We start from the raw sequence: 14806 nt of genomic DNA, 5'->3' as shown, positions 1-14806 counted from the left end.
GAGGTTCTCAACTCAAGCCTCAAAGTCCTCAGCTCAAGGGCCCACTACTCCTCGCAACCTTCATTTGATCTTTCTCTCATGCCACCTACAATCGCCTGCCATCCTTCATGCTGTAGTCCAGCCGCGGACCCTCCTCCCCTCCTGACATTCATGCACCGTCGACCGCTATCTCCCGTCCCATCTCGCGACTTCTGAGCGCCGCCAGACACCATCATCTCCCTGTGCCGCTTCACGCCGATGCACCTCGCATCTTGCGTCGCTATCACACATCACCATCTCCTACTGCTGCCACACACCCCAGTCACTGCCCTGCATACAGGTGGTCGTCCCGAGCTCGATGTCCACGTCGCGACATCGCGCCTATTGTCAACCGTATTCCACCTTCCATCCCGAGGTTGATGCCAATGCTCTCCGGAGTTGAGTGGGGCTCATCACAATCCCGGTAGCCAGGATGAGAGAGAGAGAGGGGAAGCGAGAACAAAAAAATTACATGCTTGCTAGCACCGTTGTAATACTACAGTTCACCGGGACAATGAGTGTTTCTAGGGAATTAGTCAGGCTCTCTAGGTCTATGAATCAACGAATTAGCCTTGCACCTGCCTGCAGCGTGCCACACACCCGCTTCCTCGACGAGCTCGTTGGTTTTTGAAGATTCCTGCGTTCCGCTCATTCCATGTTTTTTTTTATTTGTGGGGTGAGAAATGAAGGCTAGTGTTGGAGTTGGGGAGAATTTTGAGGGGTGAAAAAGTAGAGAAGGCCTCCGACGGCTATTTGAGGGCTCAATTTGAGTGCTAGTGTTAAAAGTGCCCGAAACTAAACACTTGGCAGCTATACTACAGTAAAAAAAACTGGCAGTCCTATCCACCGGCAGCAGAAAGCCAGAAACGGCCGCTCAAAAAAAAAGCCAGAAACGGCCGCCCGCGCGCACCGCATCCAAAATTGCGGCAACATGCGGATTTTAATTAGCTCAGCTGCTGTGTGGGCCGGAACAGGCAACTTGTTCTTGTTGTTACCCTCTGCGGTCTGCCGATCCACCGACCAAGAGTAAAACTTCAGCTTCCTCTCAAAAGAGGAGGACAGTACAACTTCAATCGAAGTGTTAGAATAAATCCGAGGCACTCCATCTATCATCCGAAGATCAAGCAATCACACGTGCACGACATCGAGATTTGTTAACGAGGTTCACCGATATGGCTACATCCCCGGGACCTGACTATAAGCGCTCCTCCCCATGACACCGCTACAATACCGCACCCGGTCGCCCTGGACACCGGCACATGCCGCCGGCTTCCCCTGCGTTCCGGTGCTATTATATTGGCATAGGTTACATCATGTGTCTACCCTCGCTATATATGAGAGGCCTAGGATACAAGTGTCCTACTAGGACACGACTTCACATCCTATGTAAACACGATACAACTACAAGTCCAACTGTAACCTACCTTGTACACAATATTCGACACAATTCCAACAAACTCCACCTTGGCGAATATTCTCCACCACCTTGAGTTCGTCAATGCATCAAACTTCCATGTACATTGGACTTGAGCTTATCCCATGAGTACCGCTGCTACTACAAAGACTCCATGTGACTCCACCTGCAACTTGTAGTCATCCCGAGTCAAACTCGTAGTCACCACATGTATGACCACCAGAGCCCTGGCCCGTCTCCATGTCCCGTGCATACCGCACGCCTCGCCGCTATTACTGCGTCGAGCCTCCGCTGTCCTGGTCGAGTCTCAAGGGTCGCGAACCACACCACTCAACCCCACTGCAGAGTACCACCGATCACCGCCGACCGATGACGAGTTTCACGCTTCCATCAGACCACCGGGCTCCAGTCCAAACTACGTGTCACTCGCTTTTTTCACCTGCTGAATAGGCTTCGACCCCGTCGACTTACGCCGTAGCCCCTCAATACAGCTCCACCTTCAACATGACTCCATGGTAGATGATCAATCCACTCTTGCGCCTCATTGACTTCAAGCTCCGTGTATACACCACCTTGAATCAATCCTGCGCCATAGTCTTGTCGAAGCCACACAATCCTCGGGCCTGTGTCGCGTGTTTCCACGCCCAGAAGTTGGTCACCATCAGCATCACGCCCCTATGTCGTCGTCGCCGATCCACCACCGTCTTCTATATCAACCGACTTGCGTCGATCCGTCAGACTGTCTAGTCCAACCCAGCCGAACTTATCCGACTGCAACGACACGCTTCAAGGCTTCCAAATCATCTTCCGTGAATTTTCATCCATCACATGATAATTTCATCTTAGCTGACATGACTTCCCGCAACGCCCTCAAGCATCCATGTTGTGCCAACAAATTTTTTATCCTTGTCTGCCATAACCCAAGGCTTTCAGTTCCGTTGAACTTCTCCACCTCAAACCCAGTACCCATTGGCGCCTGGTTCTTCGTATGGTTGACCTTATGAAAAATACATGAGCAATCTCCTTCTGATGCACAAGTACACGACATCCGTGTACTACTAGCAGTTCCAAAAAAACCTTTTGATCTTCACGTGTAGTAGCCCTGGCTCAACCTCCCATGCTGGTTGTTGCTTTGTCAATGTCCCACCTAGTATGTATCGCTCGATGGATTTCCTTTCTGCCGATTGATCTGCTTTGCCTCTGTCTCGTCGTACGTCTCTTCTACGACTGCCTGCACCAGCCTTTCAAGCGAGCATGCAAGACTCCGTTCCTGAGACGACTTCCTTCCGGGACTCGGTCCCGTTTTGGTCTCCAAACAAATCTCCTGAGTCGATCAGCCCTGCCATGTAGCACGCTGCCACGCGCACCAGCTAGCCCCGCTGGGCCAGCCCACACCGTGCGTCGCTTGCCTTGGCTTCAGCCGCGCCGCCTGTACGCTCGCCCGATGGATCAACACGATCGATCGCCACACGTTTGCCGCCGCCGATGCTTTTGCCTCGTATCCGCATCTCGTTCTGATTACTGCTCGAAGATCACAGCACGACCAATCCTGCCTCGATGGTAACTCGCCGATGATATGCATCCCGTATTACGATCGCTTCCGCAGATTTATGTCGATGCATCTTCTTCCTCTAGATCAACTTTCACGACCTTCAAAACAACCTAGCTCGTGATACCACTTGTTAGAATAAATCCGAGGCACTCTGTCGATCATTCGAGGATCAAGCAATCACACGTGCACGACACCGAGATTTGTTAACGAGGTTCACCGATATGGCTACATCCCCGGGGCCTGACTATGGGCGCTCCTCCCCATGACACCGCTACAATACCGCACCCGGTCGCCCTGGACACCGGCACATGCCGCCGGCTTCCCCTGCGTTCCGGTGCTATTATGTTGTCATATGTTACATCGTGTGTCTACCCCCGCTATATATGAGAGGCCTAGGATACAAGTATCCTACTAGGACACGACTTCACATCCTATGTAAACACGATACAACTACAAGTCCAACTGTAACCTACCTTGTACACAATATTCGACACAATTCCAACACGAAGTGTTGTTGAGCTACAACGAATATTGTCGTATGCCAAATTAGCTTCCTGCAAGAACCAGATCAATCCGTGTCCGCAATGCAAATTTTACAGCATTGCGACGCACGAAAATTCATCTGTTTTTTTTAGCATAATCTGTAGCTCTTCCTTCCTTGGACATTGAAGAAAACGCTGCCCGGTTCTTTATTGCGTGGTACGAGAACCGCAGTTTACATATCTATATCTACATGAGGTTCTTCTACAACTCTACAACAGTAACTATTCTGATGTCTTCCCTTTGTGAAAGAAGGGAGGGAAGCTATAACTTATGGGGCATTGCTACACCTCTGGCCCTGACGCGAAGAGGTTGACAAGGCCCCGGCAAGCTTGGACAGACACTTCGCAGGCCTGAAAAAGCTCGCCATCCAAGTTCCATACGCTTTCGTCGTGTGATGAGATGAAGGTAAATGCTCGTGTCTACAGAAATTGGAAACATCTAAATTAAATAAAATGAAGGTTTTAAACAGGGAAGAGCGTAAAGAAGGGAAAAGAATACCTTATGATGTTCAACAAACTTGAAGGTTAAAGGGTCCGACCCCTTCTTAGTAAATTGTGTCAGATGCCTGCAGATAGAACGGCTACCTCAAACAAACTCTAGAGCTAGAGATAAAAGGAAGAGGTTTGTACTCCCTCCGATCCATATTATCTGTCGCTCAAACAGATGCATTTAGCACTGAAATACGTCTAGATACATTCGTTTGAGCAACAAGTAATATGGATCGGAGGGAGTAGTATTTTGTAGCGATTTTTGCAACCTTATTTAGTTAGGAAAAGTAACAGCAGAAGTGAGTAAACAGACATCGACTGTTGTGAGGTCCAACTTGACACAAAGTTTTTAGATGTAATTTGGTTAAATAAAATAGTTCTGGAAATACGTTTAGTAATCACTTCTCAGTGCAGAGTACTGTGAAACAAGCTGAACAAGTAGTAACAGTATTCTTACCACAAATATAAGGGAAGAGGGCAATCTCTAATGAGCAGAAGGTGTAGAAAACCATCTGAGAGGTGTGCTTCAGCCACTAGGCCATCAGGGGCTCTTTCATTGCGACATGAAATGACAGCTGCACCGACACTTAGAAAACGCCCCTCGGACCAGATCCATTTTGGGTTATTATGAATCGTTTGAGAGCTGTTTGGAATCTCATCTTCTGAATTTTGTCCAGGCATTGAAGTTTCTTTGCATACAGAACAATTTGCTTGGCAAATTGTTTTGCGAGATCTTTTTCTACGAGATTGCAGTGGTTGTACTTCATCTGCAACATTCTCTGCTGATGCAGCAAATGAATGAGAGTTCTCATTCTCAAGAAAAGCCACTTTTGCATCATAAGATCTGAAAAATGGCACGCAATTGTCAGTTTGTGATCAAACTGAATAAGAAGCATAGCACAAGAAAGGATACTTGCCACCGGCTACTATTAATTACCTGTGCTTCAGGAAGACCATAGTTCCAGAAAAATCATAACGTGCAGGGCCCATCCATCGGTAGTTTTCACTCTCCCTTATGACTTCTCCATAAAATCCATATCTACAGGCAGAATCCAAAAGAATCAACTAATATGCAGAAGAACAATCCAGAGGGGGTTCATATAGTGATATGCACTTGCACGGACTTGGTAAAATTGTATGATCAATCTATGTTAAATGCAAGTCCATAACTATCAGTAATGCACAAGAAACATCAACAGGAAGAACTTACTTACATCAAACAATGAAAGCAAGGCTAAGTCTAGCTAAGTTCAACATTATTTAAGGAGAATAAAATGAAAACTGGAACTCCTATAACTTCTGCCAGATATATTGAGTTAATGTTACAGTAGTTGCAGGATATCTATGGTGGCAGTGCACATTAGCACATTTAAGAAATTGATGGTCGACATTAAAATTCATGTATTTCCTCGCTCTCAGTTCATACAAGCACTAGGTAGCTACATCATGCCCTAAAGGAAGTTATATACCCTGCAAATGAAGCTGCATAGCGTACAGTAGGTAAAACCTCAGCTGATGGGCTACTCTTCCACCTGACTACTTGAGCTATATCAAGCGCTATCCTTCTACCAAAGATAATAAGCAGGGCAGAAGTCACAGCATCTCGTTCCCCAGTTGTGCTGCATGGATCAATATAAGATGTTTACAGCCAGCAAAGAACTGCCATCGATAAGTACATAATGTGTGCACAAAAATAGTCCATCTATAACAAGCCCGCAAATGGACATTGGTATGCATGAACTAAAAGGACATTAAGCTCAAAATGTAAGAAATTAGGCAAGACAATATAATTGTTTTGAAAGATGAAGGTGATGCTAATTTGGCAGGTGTACCAATTACAGCATACTTGCACACTGCTCCAACAGACAGATGAACGGATGGTAATGGTGGATCTGTCCAATGTCCTAAAGGATGAGGATCATAACCAGCTTACATGCAATGCTGTACAACTACAGATTTAAGGGGATTGAATTGCCATGATCTATGCAACTTTCTACCCCTAAAAATAAGGCTCTCGGCTATTTAGTACTGAAAAGTGTAGTTTCTCCTTGCGTGGTTACACCTAGGTGTCTCGATCAGTACCTGAGTACAATAGCATCTGTTGAGCCAGAAGGAATTATGCCAAGCCTAAACCAATCATTTGGGAAGAAGACTGGAGGAACTTGATCTGCAGTAGTACCAATTTCAACATAAAACAAAGCTATCAGTCGTGTCGCTGGCCCTAAATTTTTTGCAGTTTTAAGATAGACAAAATAACTGAGTTTCGGTTACTCATTGACCTCCAGTAGATGATTCTGTATTTGGATCTGCAACAAGAAGCACACAAAATTACTTATACAAGAAATTGCTCTACATAATATGTGGTACATGTAACCAAAAGGGACATACTTAATGATGAGATGTCTAATCCAACAACAGATTTTCCAGTCGAAAGAAGAGGTTCATGATCATCAGATTTGTTGGAACCCACACGGAGCATGACATTTACAGCATCTGATGTGGCCGTACTGTTGTTTAGCCCATCGTTCCTGTATCCTTGGCATTTCTCAGTGCTTCCAAAATATCCAAAGCCCTCTGGAGTTGGAGGATAAGAAATCTTATTCCTCGAATTTAGTAGTCCATTCAGGATTTCATTAAATAAACCATCACCACCCTATAAATGTGAAGTTTGGAGAGTATACAAGTAAAATGCGATGGAATTCAATAAGTTCAGTAACAGATTGAAAAAAAAAGTAGGAGTACAGGATTTGAGTTTTTTTTTCTCTAGAAGTAAAGCATGGAATTATAATTTTTCTTTAACAGTACACACCGGAAGATTTCAGATGCCATATGAAAAAACTCTAGGGCACGTGGGAAGTGACCCTGTGAAATCTCTTCACCAAGGCATATATAGTGTGTTCACACTGATGTACCAGGTTGTTGTTTATTAAGGGGGCGAATTCCCATTTTGTGCTTTAATCTCTTATCAGCTTGCACCTTAAAATAAACTAGTGATGATTAATAATAGTCATTCTAAAAGTACTAATAATTACATAACAGGTTGGAAATAAGAAATTCAGGACTCGTCTCACTGAAAACGACTTCAAGCATCATGACTAATTAATTGTAGTTCTACAATACTTCCCGAACTATAAGAACAGAAAATGTTAACCAAGTATTATAAAAATAAATCAACATACCACTGCAACAACACCGTCAAATTTCTTGAGCTCTTTATCTGATATTGATGCTAAGGTGTCATATGCATGTCCTGCTCTCTCCGTGATTATCACCTGAAGATGTAAACATGTTGTGAACATAAGTTAGAGGACCGAGGGTTGTTTGTGAGAATTTTGATGTCACAAACTCATCAGTAACAAATATAGAAAGAAAGAATCATGCATAGACATTATTGCACGCCTATAATTCCTTTTGTTGTTTTTGCTTCTATGAGCAAACATGTTTACCTTTGTATTTACTTTCGCCCGGTCAAATAAAGGAGCTACCATTTCCCAATTTTTGCAACCTCTACCTTTTCCACAAAGTGGATGGACAAACACCTACAGTTTGTGGAATAGTTAGTTAGCCAAAATGCTCAATAATATGATAGCAGTGATAAGGGATATATGGAAGAGCGTGTCAGAACTACCATCAGGTTCTTGGGCCTGTCCTGTTCATTATTTATGCATGCACTGAGATGCTCAACCCAGCTTTTGCAGGTCTCCGGGTCTTTGTGTCCAAAAAGATATTCACAAGGTACCAATTGAGAAGGGTGTTTTCTTGATCTGGTGATTACATGTACGGCAAAGCGGTGCATCTGCATGAGCAACAGCTTTTTAAAGAGAACATGAGCATAAAACATGGCATGTGAAAGAACTTCTAATAATGCATTTGGCTAAAAAAGAGCAGAAGCTTTTGACAAAAACTACAGAAAAGGAACTCCGTAAAATAACTAAAAGAAATGCTATAACCTCACTATTTTTCTTGCCTTGGGCGACAATTCTTGTATTCCAAGGTCCACATACAGGACCTTCATCAAGAAGCTCCACAGCATAAACATCCGAAAACTTGATTTTATTCTCTAATTTTGGTAGTAATCCGATAGATGACAAACATGAAGAACCCAATTCCTGCAAAATTTAGTGTGATGAGCAGAAACCACAGTCACGCTGCAAAAAAGTAAGACAATATCCTCCTGCATATACTTATCATTTGCAACTCAAGAACGTAATCCTTGAGGCACAAGCAAAACTGGAACACCTATCCTTGTTGACAGAACTAGATGCTTGTAAAATACTAAAATGTGATATTCACATATTTGGCTTTGCACACCAGCTGGATCACTTTCTTGAAGAGGGGAACTAAGGCTGAGGTTGTGATTTACAAGAGATAGAGTCACAAACGCACAGGATGATTCTTAGTTTCTCGTTTGGGTACTTAAAATAATGCATTTTATGCTCCCCGATTTGCAAGGGGTTCAGCTGGCCAGTGGCTAGTGGCAACCATCCTCCTCTTGTACTAAATCAGCAACAATTAAATTAATATGTATCGTACTTCTTTTCCAAACGAAAGCAAGAACTTCAATGTTGTCCGAGGCGTGTAACCATGCTTTTAATGAACAATCTACGCGGCTAACCCACGCTTCTTTATGAATCTGCAATTACTTATGCCGTCTCCACTTTACCTATCCGCCACCCAACTCTTCGGTTCAACCCCCGAAGCTGCAAATCTACCTACAGCCCACCGTACAATTCGACTAAGAAAACACAAAGTTCCTTCAGATTAAGTGCTGAAAAACGAACTAAATCCGTACGATCTGGCAATAGCATTCGGCGAGCAGAGACGAGCGGGAGGCCAGCCACAGTCAGAGCCAGAGGCGTACCGGGTGGAGAGGCAGGAAGGAGAGGCCGTCGTGGCCGAGGGTGACGGCGACCTCCCCGACGCCGCCCAGGAACAGCACCTCGCCGTCGCCCTGCATGGTCTCCCCTCTCTGTTGCCGTTGCTGAGCTCGACCGTGCCGTTCGCTCTATTTTTTCCGTTGCCGCTGCTTGTTCTTCCGGCGGGGACGGGTACGGGGGCGCGGTTGTCTTTCGGCTGGACTTTGTGCGCGTGCGATTGATTGGGTCTTTTTAGATCTGGTCCGCGCTGCTGGTTTCCTCCCGAAACACGTTCCTGACCGGAGACTAGTCGTCCTCGTATCCATTGCTTTTTTTTTCTCGAAATAAAGTATCCAGTGTTTTGAGTTCCGAGTGGTGATTGTTGACTGACGTTCCTTCAGTCAAATGATTGAGTACTCCTTTCCAAAATCTTGGGTGCCTAAGCTATTAAATTATTTTTTCAAATCTATATTGTCTCTTGTACGATTATTGGAAGCTAACCACTTTTTTAGCCGAAACCGTGAACAATAGTTCTAGGCATTTTATTAAATAAAATATATACATGCAAAGTCTAAACAATGCAAAAATAAAAATCACCCAATGCCTGCTCTAGTAATCATCAAATAAATTACAAGTCCTGTTTTATTTAGACTCTGATCTTATCTGCCTGGACTGGTTTAGCTCTGATCTGAGTAGTCTGCAGGCCCTCCTTCAGGTAATGTTTTCATGTGTGAATGCTAGGTGTCGCTCTTCTAAAAATCTTGTCATTTCTGCTCATCCATATGCTCCAGCAACCCATAACTATAATCTCCATAGCAATATCTTGAAAGATTGATCTTTGTAAGCTGAATTTCGTCATATGCAGATACCTCTCTGCTTGCCAGGTGTGAGAGTCTGCGAGCACTCTAGTGCAAATTGGCAATCCCAGAAAGATGTGCACGGGTTTCCTCTGTGGCATCAGAGCATAAGGCACTCTATCATGAAGGAGTAGCCAAAAAAAGGTTTTGTGTCTCAGTCTGCATGCAGTGCTCCAGAGTTGTGGGAAGATGTTATGTGTTGTGCTGGTTCCAATGATGGCCTTATACATCTTCATAGATGAGTACTTTGGTGTAGCCCAAGAATAGGTCCATGTATTTGCTTCATCTGAAATTTCTCTATTGTGTATGATCTCTTATAATGCATTGAATTTATTGAAAGCTTGGAGCGATAGTGGCATGTGGAATAGTTGACTCATCTCATTGAGTTCAAATACTTTGTGCAAGGAGGTATCTCTGTTAATAGCAAAAGAGTGCAACTCTGGGTACTTATCTCTCAGAGGTTGTTCATCCCAGTTATCAGTCCAGAATAGTGTGGAGTTTCGTCTACCACCTTTACATACTACATGTTGTTTAAATGCTGGCAGTAATCTGAGTATATCCTTCCACAAGAAAGATCCAATCAATTTCCCCCCAGATAGGCTATCAAGGTAGTGAGTCTCCCAGATAATACTAATTCAAGGATTGTCATCCTTATTAAAGAATTTGTGGAGAAATTTCCTGAGTAGTGCTTGGTTGTGAGCATGAATATCCAAAACACCAAGGCCTCCATGGGCTTTAGGTTTGTTGACTTGGTCCCATGAAATAAGCACTACTCCTCTGTCCATTATTCCATATTTTCTCCAGAAGTAATTCATGAGATAGGAGTTGATTTGATTGATCACAGCCTTGGGAATCATTAAAGTGCACATGATGGAAGTTGGCATGCTGGAGAAGGCAGATTTAATGAGAGTAAGTTTGCCTCCAGTTCATAATAGTGTTGAGCATCCCAATAGTATGTTCTCAATTATTTTTAGCATAGGTACAAAATCAATAATTCTGGGCTTGGTAAGACAAAGTGGCAGTCCCAGGTATGTGTGTGGGAGAGATCCTATCTTGCAACCAAGGAGGGTAGATAGCTCTTCCATTTTGCCTGATAGAGTGTTGATAGGAATGATTATAGACTTAGAGTAATTTACTTCGAGTCCAATATATTCAACATAGTGGACAGGAGATTTTTTATGTGTTGGAGTTGTCTGCTATCTCCCTTAGGAACTAGGATTGTATCATCTTCATACTGAATGATGGGATAATCAGGGCAAGAGTTGTGCATGAGTGGAGTTTCTACCAGAGAACTATGCATGGTCTCATTGAGCATGGATTGTAGCAGGTTTGCAGCAATAACAAATATCAGAGGTGAGAGTGGATCTCCTTGCCTGACACCTTTTTCGCAGAGGAATTGTTTTCCTAGGACCCCATTGAGAAGAACAGATGAGTATACAGTCCCATATATCATCTTAATCCATTGGATCCATTTGCTACCAAAACCTTTTGCTTGTAAACTTTCAATAATGGTGTCATGGTTGAGCATATGAAATGCCTTCTCAAAATCCAGTTTCAACAGAAGTAGTTCTTTCTTTCTCTGTGGCATTGATGAATATATTCATAGGACCATGCTAGGCAATCCTGGATGCACCTATTATGTAAGAATCTATACTGATTTTTGTGTATCATTCCGAGGATGTATTTTTGCAACCTGTTTGCCAACAGTTTTGTGATAATCTTTGGTGTACAATTGAGCAACGAGATATGTATGAATTCAGAGGGGCTAGATGCAGAGTCAATCTTAGGTATTATAGTAATGAATGAGTAGTTGATGCTCTAAATGTTGAAATTTCCTGAGTGAAAATTTTCTATTAGCTTGTAGAAGTCAGGGGCAATGATATCCCAACAGGTTTTGAGGAAGGTTGCATTAAATCCATCTGGGCTAAGTGATTTGTCTGCAGGCATATGTTTGATCACCCTGTCAATCTCATCCTCGGTAAATGGTGCTTCCAACTCGGCCATATCATCCATTGGTTGTAGTAAGTGATGAAGGAGCAAAGGATTATTGGTTGGTACACTAGTCCCTAGTCTGTCCTTGAAAGATCTATGAAGGATAGTTGCTTTTGCCTTATGTTCGTAGTGCTCCTGACCCTGCTCATCCTTCAAGATAGCAATGCAATTATTTCTGAAATTGATGGTTGCTTTAGCTTGGAAGTATTTGGTATTGGCTTCTCCCATTTTGATCTGTCTGATGGTGGCTCTTTGCTTCCAATATTTTCCCTGACATTCTAGAATATGATCCAAGTGAGTTTTGAGAATAGTTCTGCCATTACCTTCCTCAAGGGTTAAATTCCTAAATTCCTCCATGGTATGATAGCATGGGATCATGAAATTGGTGTCAGCAATGATTTTCTTCAAATTTGAAATATTTCTAGCCCAATTGTTTAGACCCTTCCTCAATCTTTTGAATTTAGCTGCAATGATGTTTGCAATGTCCCTTTCATTCACATCTTGTGCCCAAATGTATTTGACAATGTCCTTGAAATGATTGTGTTCTAACCAGAAGTTTTCAAACATGAAGATGTTGGCTTTAAGTATAGAAGATCCAATTTTTATCTGTATGAGGACATGATCAGAAGTGGTCTTAGCTAGTGGGTATGCAAAAGTTGCTGGGTATTTAAGAGTCCATGCCTCTGATGAGAAGCACCATTCAAGTTCCTCCAATAGTGGTGCTTCTTGCATATTACTCCAAGTGAATATTCTGCCCTTGAGGGGTATTTCAATCAATGCATGTTTGTTGATAGCTTCATTGAACAAAAGCATATCATTAATATTGCCCCCTTCCCTGCTTCTGTTGTGTGGGTACCTAATATAGTTAAAATCACCCACAATAAGCCAGTTAGCCTCATCATGCATAGGGAAGTTTTGGAACCGATTGAGGAAAAGTATTCTTTCATTATGTTGGCATGGCCCATAAATATTGGTGAGGATCCACTTATCACCATTATGAGCAGATGTGAACTGAATAAGACAATGAGAATTCATTAACATGGTAGAACCGACCAGAAAATACTTGTTCATTCCATGCAACTGGCAGACCTCCTGATGCTCCCACAGAGGCAAGAAACTCAAATCTTTTAATTCTTCTAGGGTAGAAGTTCTTTAGATAAGAGCTGTCAAAATCTTATTTTTTTTAGTTTCTTGCAAGCATATGATAGAACATTGAGATTCTTCAATATTATTAGCCATGGCAGTCCATTTTGGGGTTATTTATGCCTCTGATATTCCAATTAAGAATACTATTATCTATGCATGTTGTAATGAAAATGACTGAACATTTGTGAAACATATTATTGGCCCTCAGCAATAGATGCGCAGTATAATTCACATGCCATGCATTCATACAGACAATCTCAATAGCAAAAGAGGTCTGACTAGGAGCAGGTTGCTCATAATACAGGGAGTGCAACATTGCTTACAAACCACAACAAACTGATCAGGTACCAAAATTCTAACATACTGCATTTTGAACACAAAGTTGGGAAAGTAAAGTGCTCTTGTGTAGGTGCTCTAAATCCATTTCTTACTTTGTTCCTTAGAAGTCTTGTTGCCCTCCAAAGCTGTGCTGCTTCCCTTGTTCCTTTTAGCCTTCTTACCAAACTTTTCTTCAGTAGTATCTTTCACAGCAACCTTGCAAAAAGAGGTATTCAGGCTTTTAATAATTTTGGTAGGGATAGTAGGTGGTACAACATGGCAATCAAGACAATCTTTATCCCTACACACTTCTTTCTTAAAACCTTTTGAATTTTTTTGCAATCTGTAGCTTCTTCTTACCTCAGTATCAACCATAGGCACTTCATCTTTCCTCTTCATGTCCTTTTGCAAAAGCAGAAGTGGATGATGGGGAGATCACCTCAGCAGATGTTTCTTCTGCCGGAGAAGAGTTCTCCTGCTCATGTGTGCCCTGGGAATTTGGGGAGTGGGCACATACAAGTGAGCTATCAACTAGGCATCTATTAGGTATAACAAATGACAGTGTAACAGAGCAGGATGTTCCTTGGTTAATAATTTCCCACACTTGACGAAATGAATTTATTTTGCCCATTCAAATTTATCTGGAGATAGAAGTGTGACTGATAGGAATTTTTCCCAATCAACTAGTACTTATATAATTTCTTTGCTATCCACAGTTGGTGCAAAATGTTTTTCAGACCTTGGCCCCTTCTGCTCCAATGAGAGCCTCCTCAGCTTTCCTGTTGCATTCTGTAATGTCTCTAAGAACTGCTCCTACTGCTTCTTGAATGCCTATCTTAGAGGCTGCAATGGTTGTATGAGCCTGGTTAATAAATGTAGGGACAGAAAATCCCGGTAGAGCTGACATGTGTGAGGAACTATTCTCAGTTGAAGTTAAAGTGTTATGATGTTCCACATTGGATATATGCACCAGGTCTGGTACACCAGGGCCTGGTCCAACAGGACCCAAAGGAATAGCAGAGTCACACAACACAGGTGGTACTTCAATCTGTTCTGTTTCTTTCTTAGCCATTGTCTTCATACTCTCAGTACATTCGCTCTCATTTCCTTTGATTATTGACTCATACAATCTCTACAAGTACAACTTCAATGACAACCACTACAAGAATAAGAGAATTTGCCATCAGTCTACTATTTGTCGTCTGCTAGCGGACGACAAAGAAGGTCTTTGCCGTCTGCTTCCAGAAAGCAAACGACAAAGAGCACACTAATGGCAAATTCTCTAATAGTCGTTAGTGCACTCTTTGTCGTCTGCTGGCTGGCGACAAAGCTCCAGAAAAGCAGACGACAAAGAGCAGGCGTGGGGCCCATTGGAGTGTTGCGTTGGGTAGTACGCTCTTTGTCGTCTGTTCACTCTTTGTCATCTGCCAGCAGATGGCAAAGAGCCCGAAAGCAGACGGCAAAGAAAAAGCCCTAACGTTTCTAACGGCCTCCCCACCCCCCTTCTCTCTCTCTCTCACTCTCTCTCTCTCTGGCGCCACCGATGACCCACCGCCCCCGCCGCGCCACCCACCGCCCCCGACGCCCCACCGGCCCCGCCGCGCCATCAGCCAGCCCCTGAC

General features: G+C 43.2%; 1 protein-coding gene across 5 annotated transcripts; it reads right to left on the bottom strand.

Annotated features, from left to right (window-relative positions):
- Positions 1 to 3504: 3504 nt before the first annotated feature.
- LOC119324293 (ceramide kinase-like) lies at positions 3505 to 9085 on the bottom strand. 5 transcript variants are annotated; one of them, XM_037598063.1, is made up of 13 exons: positions 8877 to 9085; positions 7966 to 8124; positions 7644 to 7811; positions 7462 to 7554; positions 7195 to 7287; positions 6404 to 6668; positions 6295 to 6321; positions 6098 to 6182; positions 5485 to 5634; positions 4953 to 5054; positions 4473 to 4859; positions 4026 to 4107; positions 3505 to 3946 (listed from the first exon to the last, which is right to left on the bottom strand). In XM_037598063.1, exons 1-13 carry the CDS (start codon positions 8970 to 8972, stop codon positions 3809 to 3811), a joined length of 1845 nt encoding a protein of 614 aa, XP_037453960.1. In that variant the 5' UTR covers positions 8973 to 9085; the 3' UTR covers positions 3505 to 3808. The 5 variants fall into 5 exon arrangements, with proteins under 5 accessions (XP_037453960.1, XP_037453961.1, XP_037453962.1 ...); XM_037598064.1 differs by having other exon boundaries at positions 4026 to 4092; XM_037598065.1 differs by lacking the exon at positions 5485 to 5634.
- Positions 9086 to 14806: the final 5721 nt, after the last annotated feature.

This window comes from Triticum dicoccoides, chromosome 6B (assembly GCF_002162155.2).
Source record: "Triticum dicoccoides isolate Atlit2015 ecotype Zavitan chromosome 6B, WEW_v2.0, whole genome shotgun sequence".
NCBI classification, from domain to species: Eukaryota; Viridiplantae; Streptophyta; class Magnoliopsida; order Poales; family Poaceae; genus Triticum; species Triticum dicoccoides.
This window is presented reverse-complemented; position numbering and strand designations above follow the sequence as displayed.

Coding starts and splice junctions, on each gene's coding strand:
- LOC119324293 (XM_037598063.1), bottom strand. CDS start 8,972: ATGCAGGGCGACGGCGAGGTGCTGTTCCTGGGCGGCGTCGGGGAGGTC. Junction 5,635..6,097: donor ACAGATGCTATTGTACTCAG/GTACTGATCGAG, acceptor TGATCCATGCAG/CACAACTGGGGAACGAGATG. Junction 5,055..5,484: donor TATGCAGCTTCATTTGCAGG/GTATATAACTTC, acceptor TTCTGCCTGTAG/ATATGGATTTTATGGAGAAG.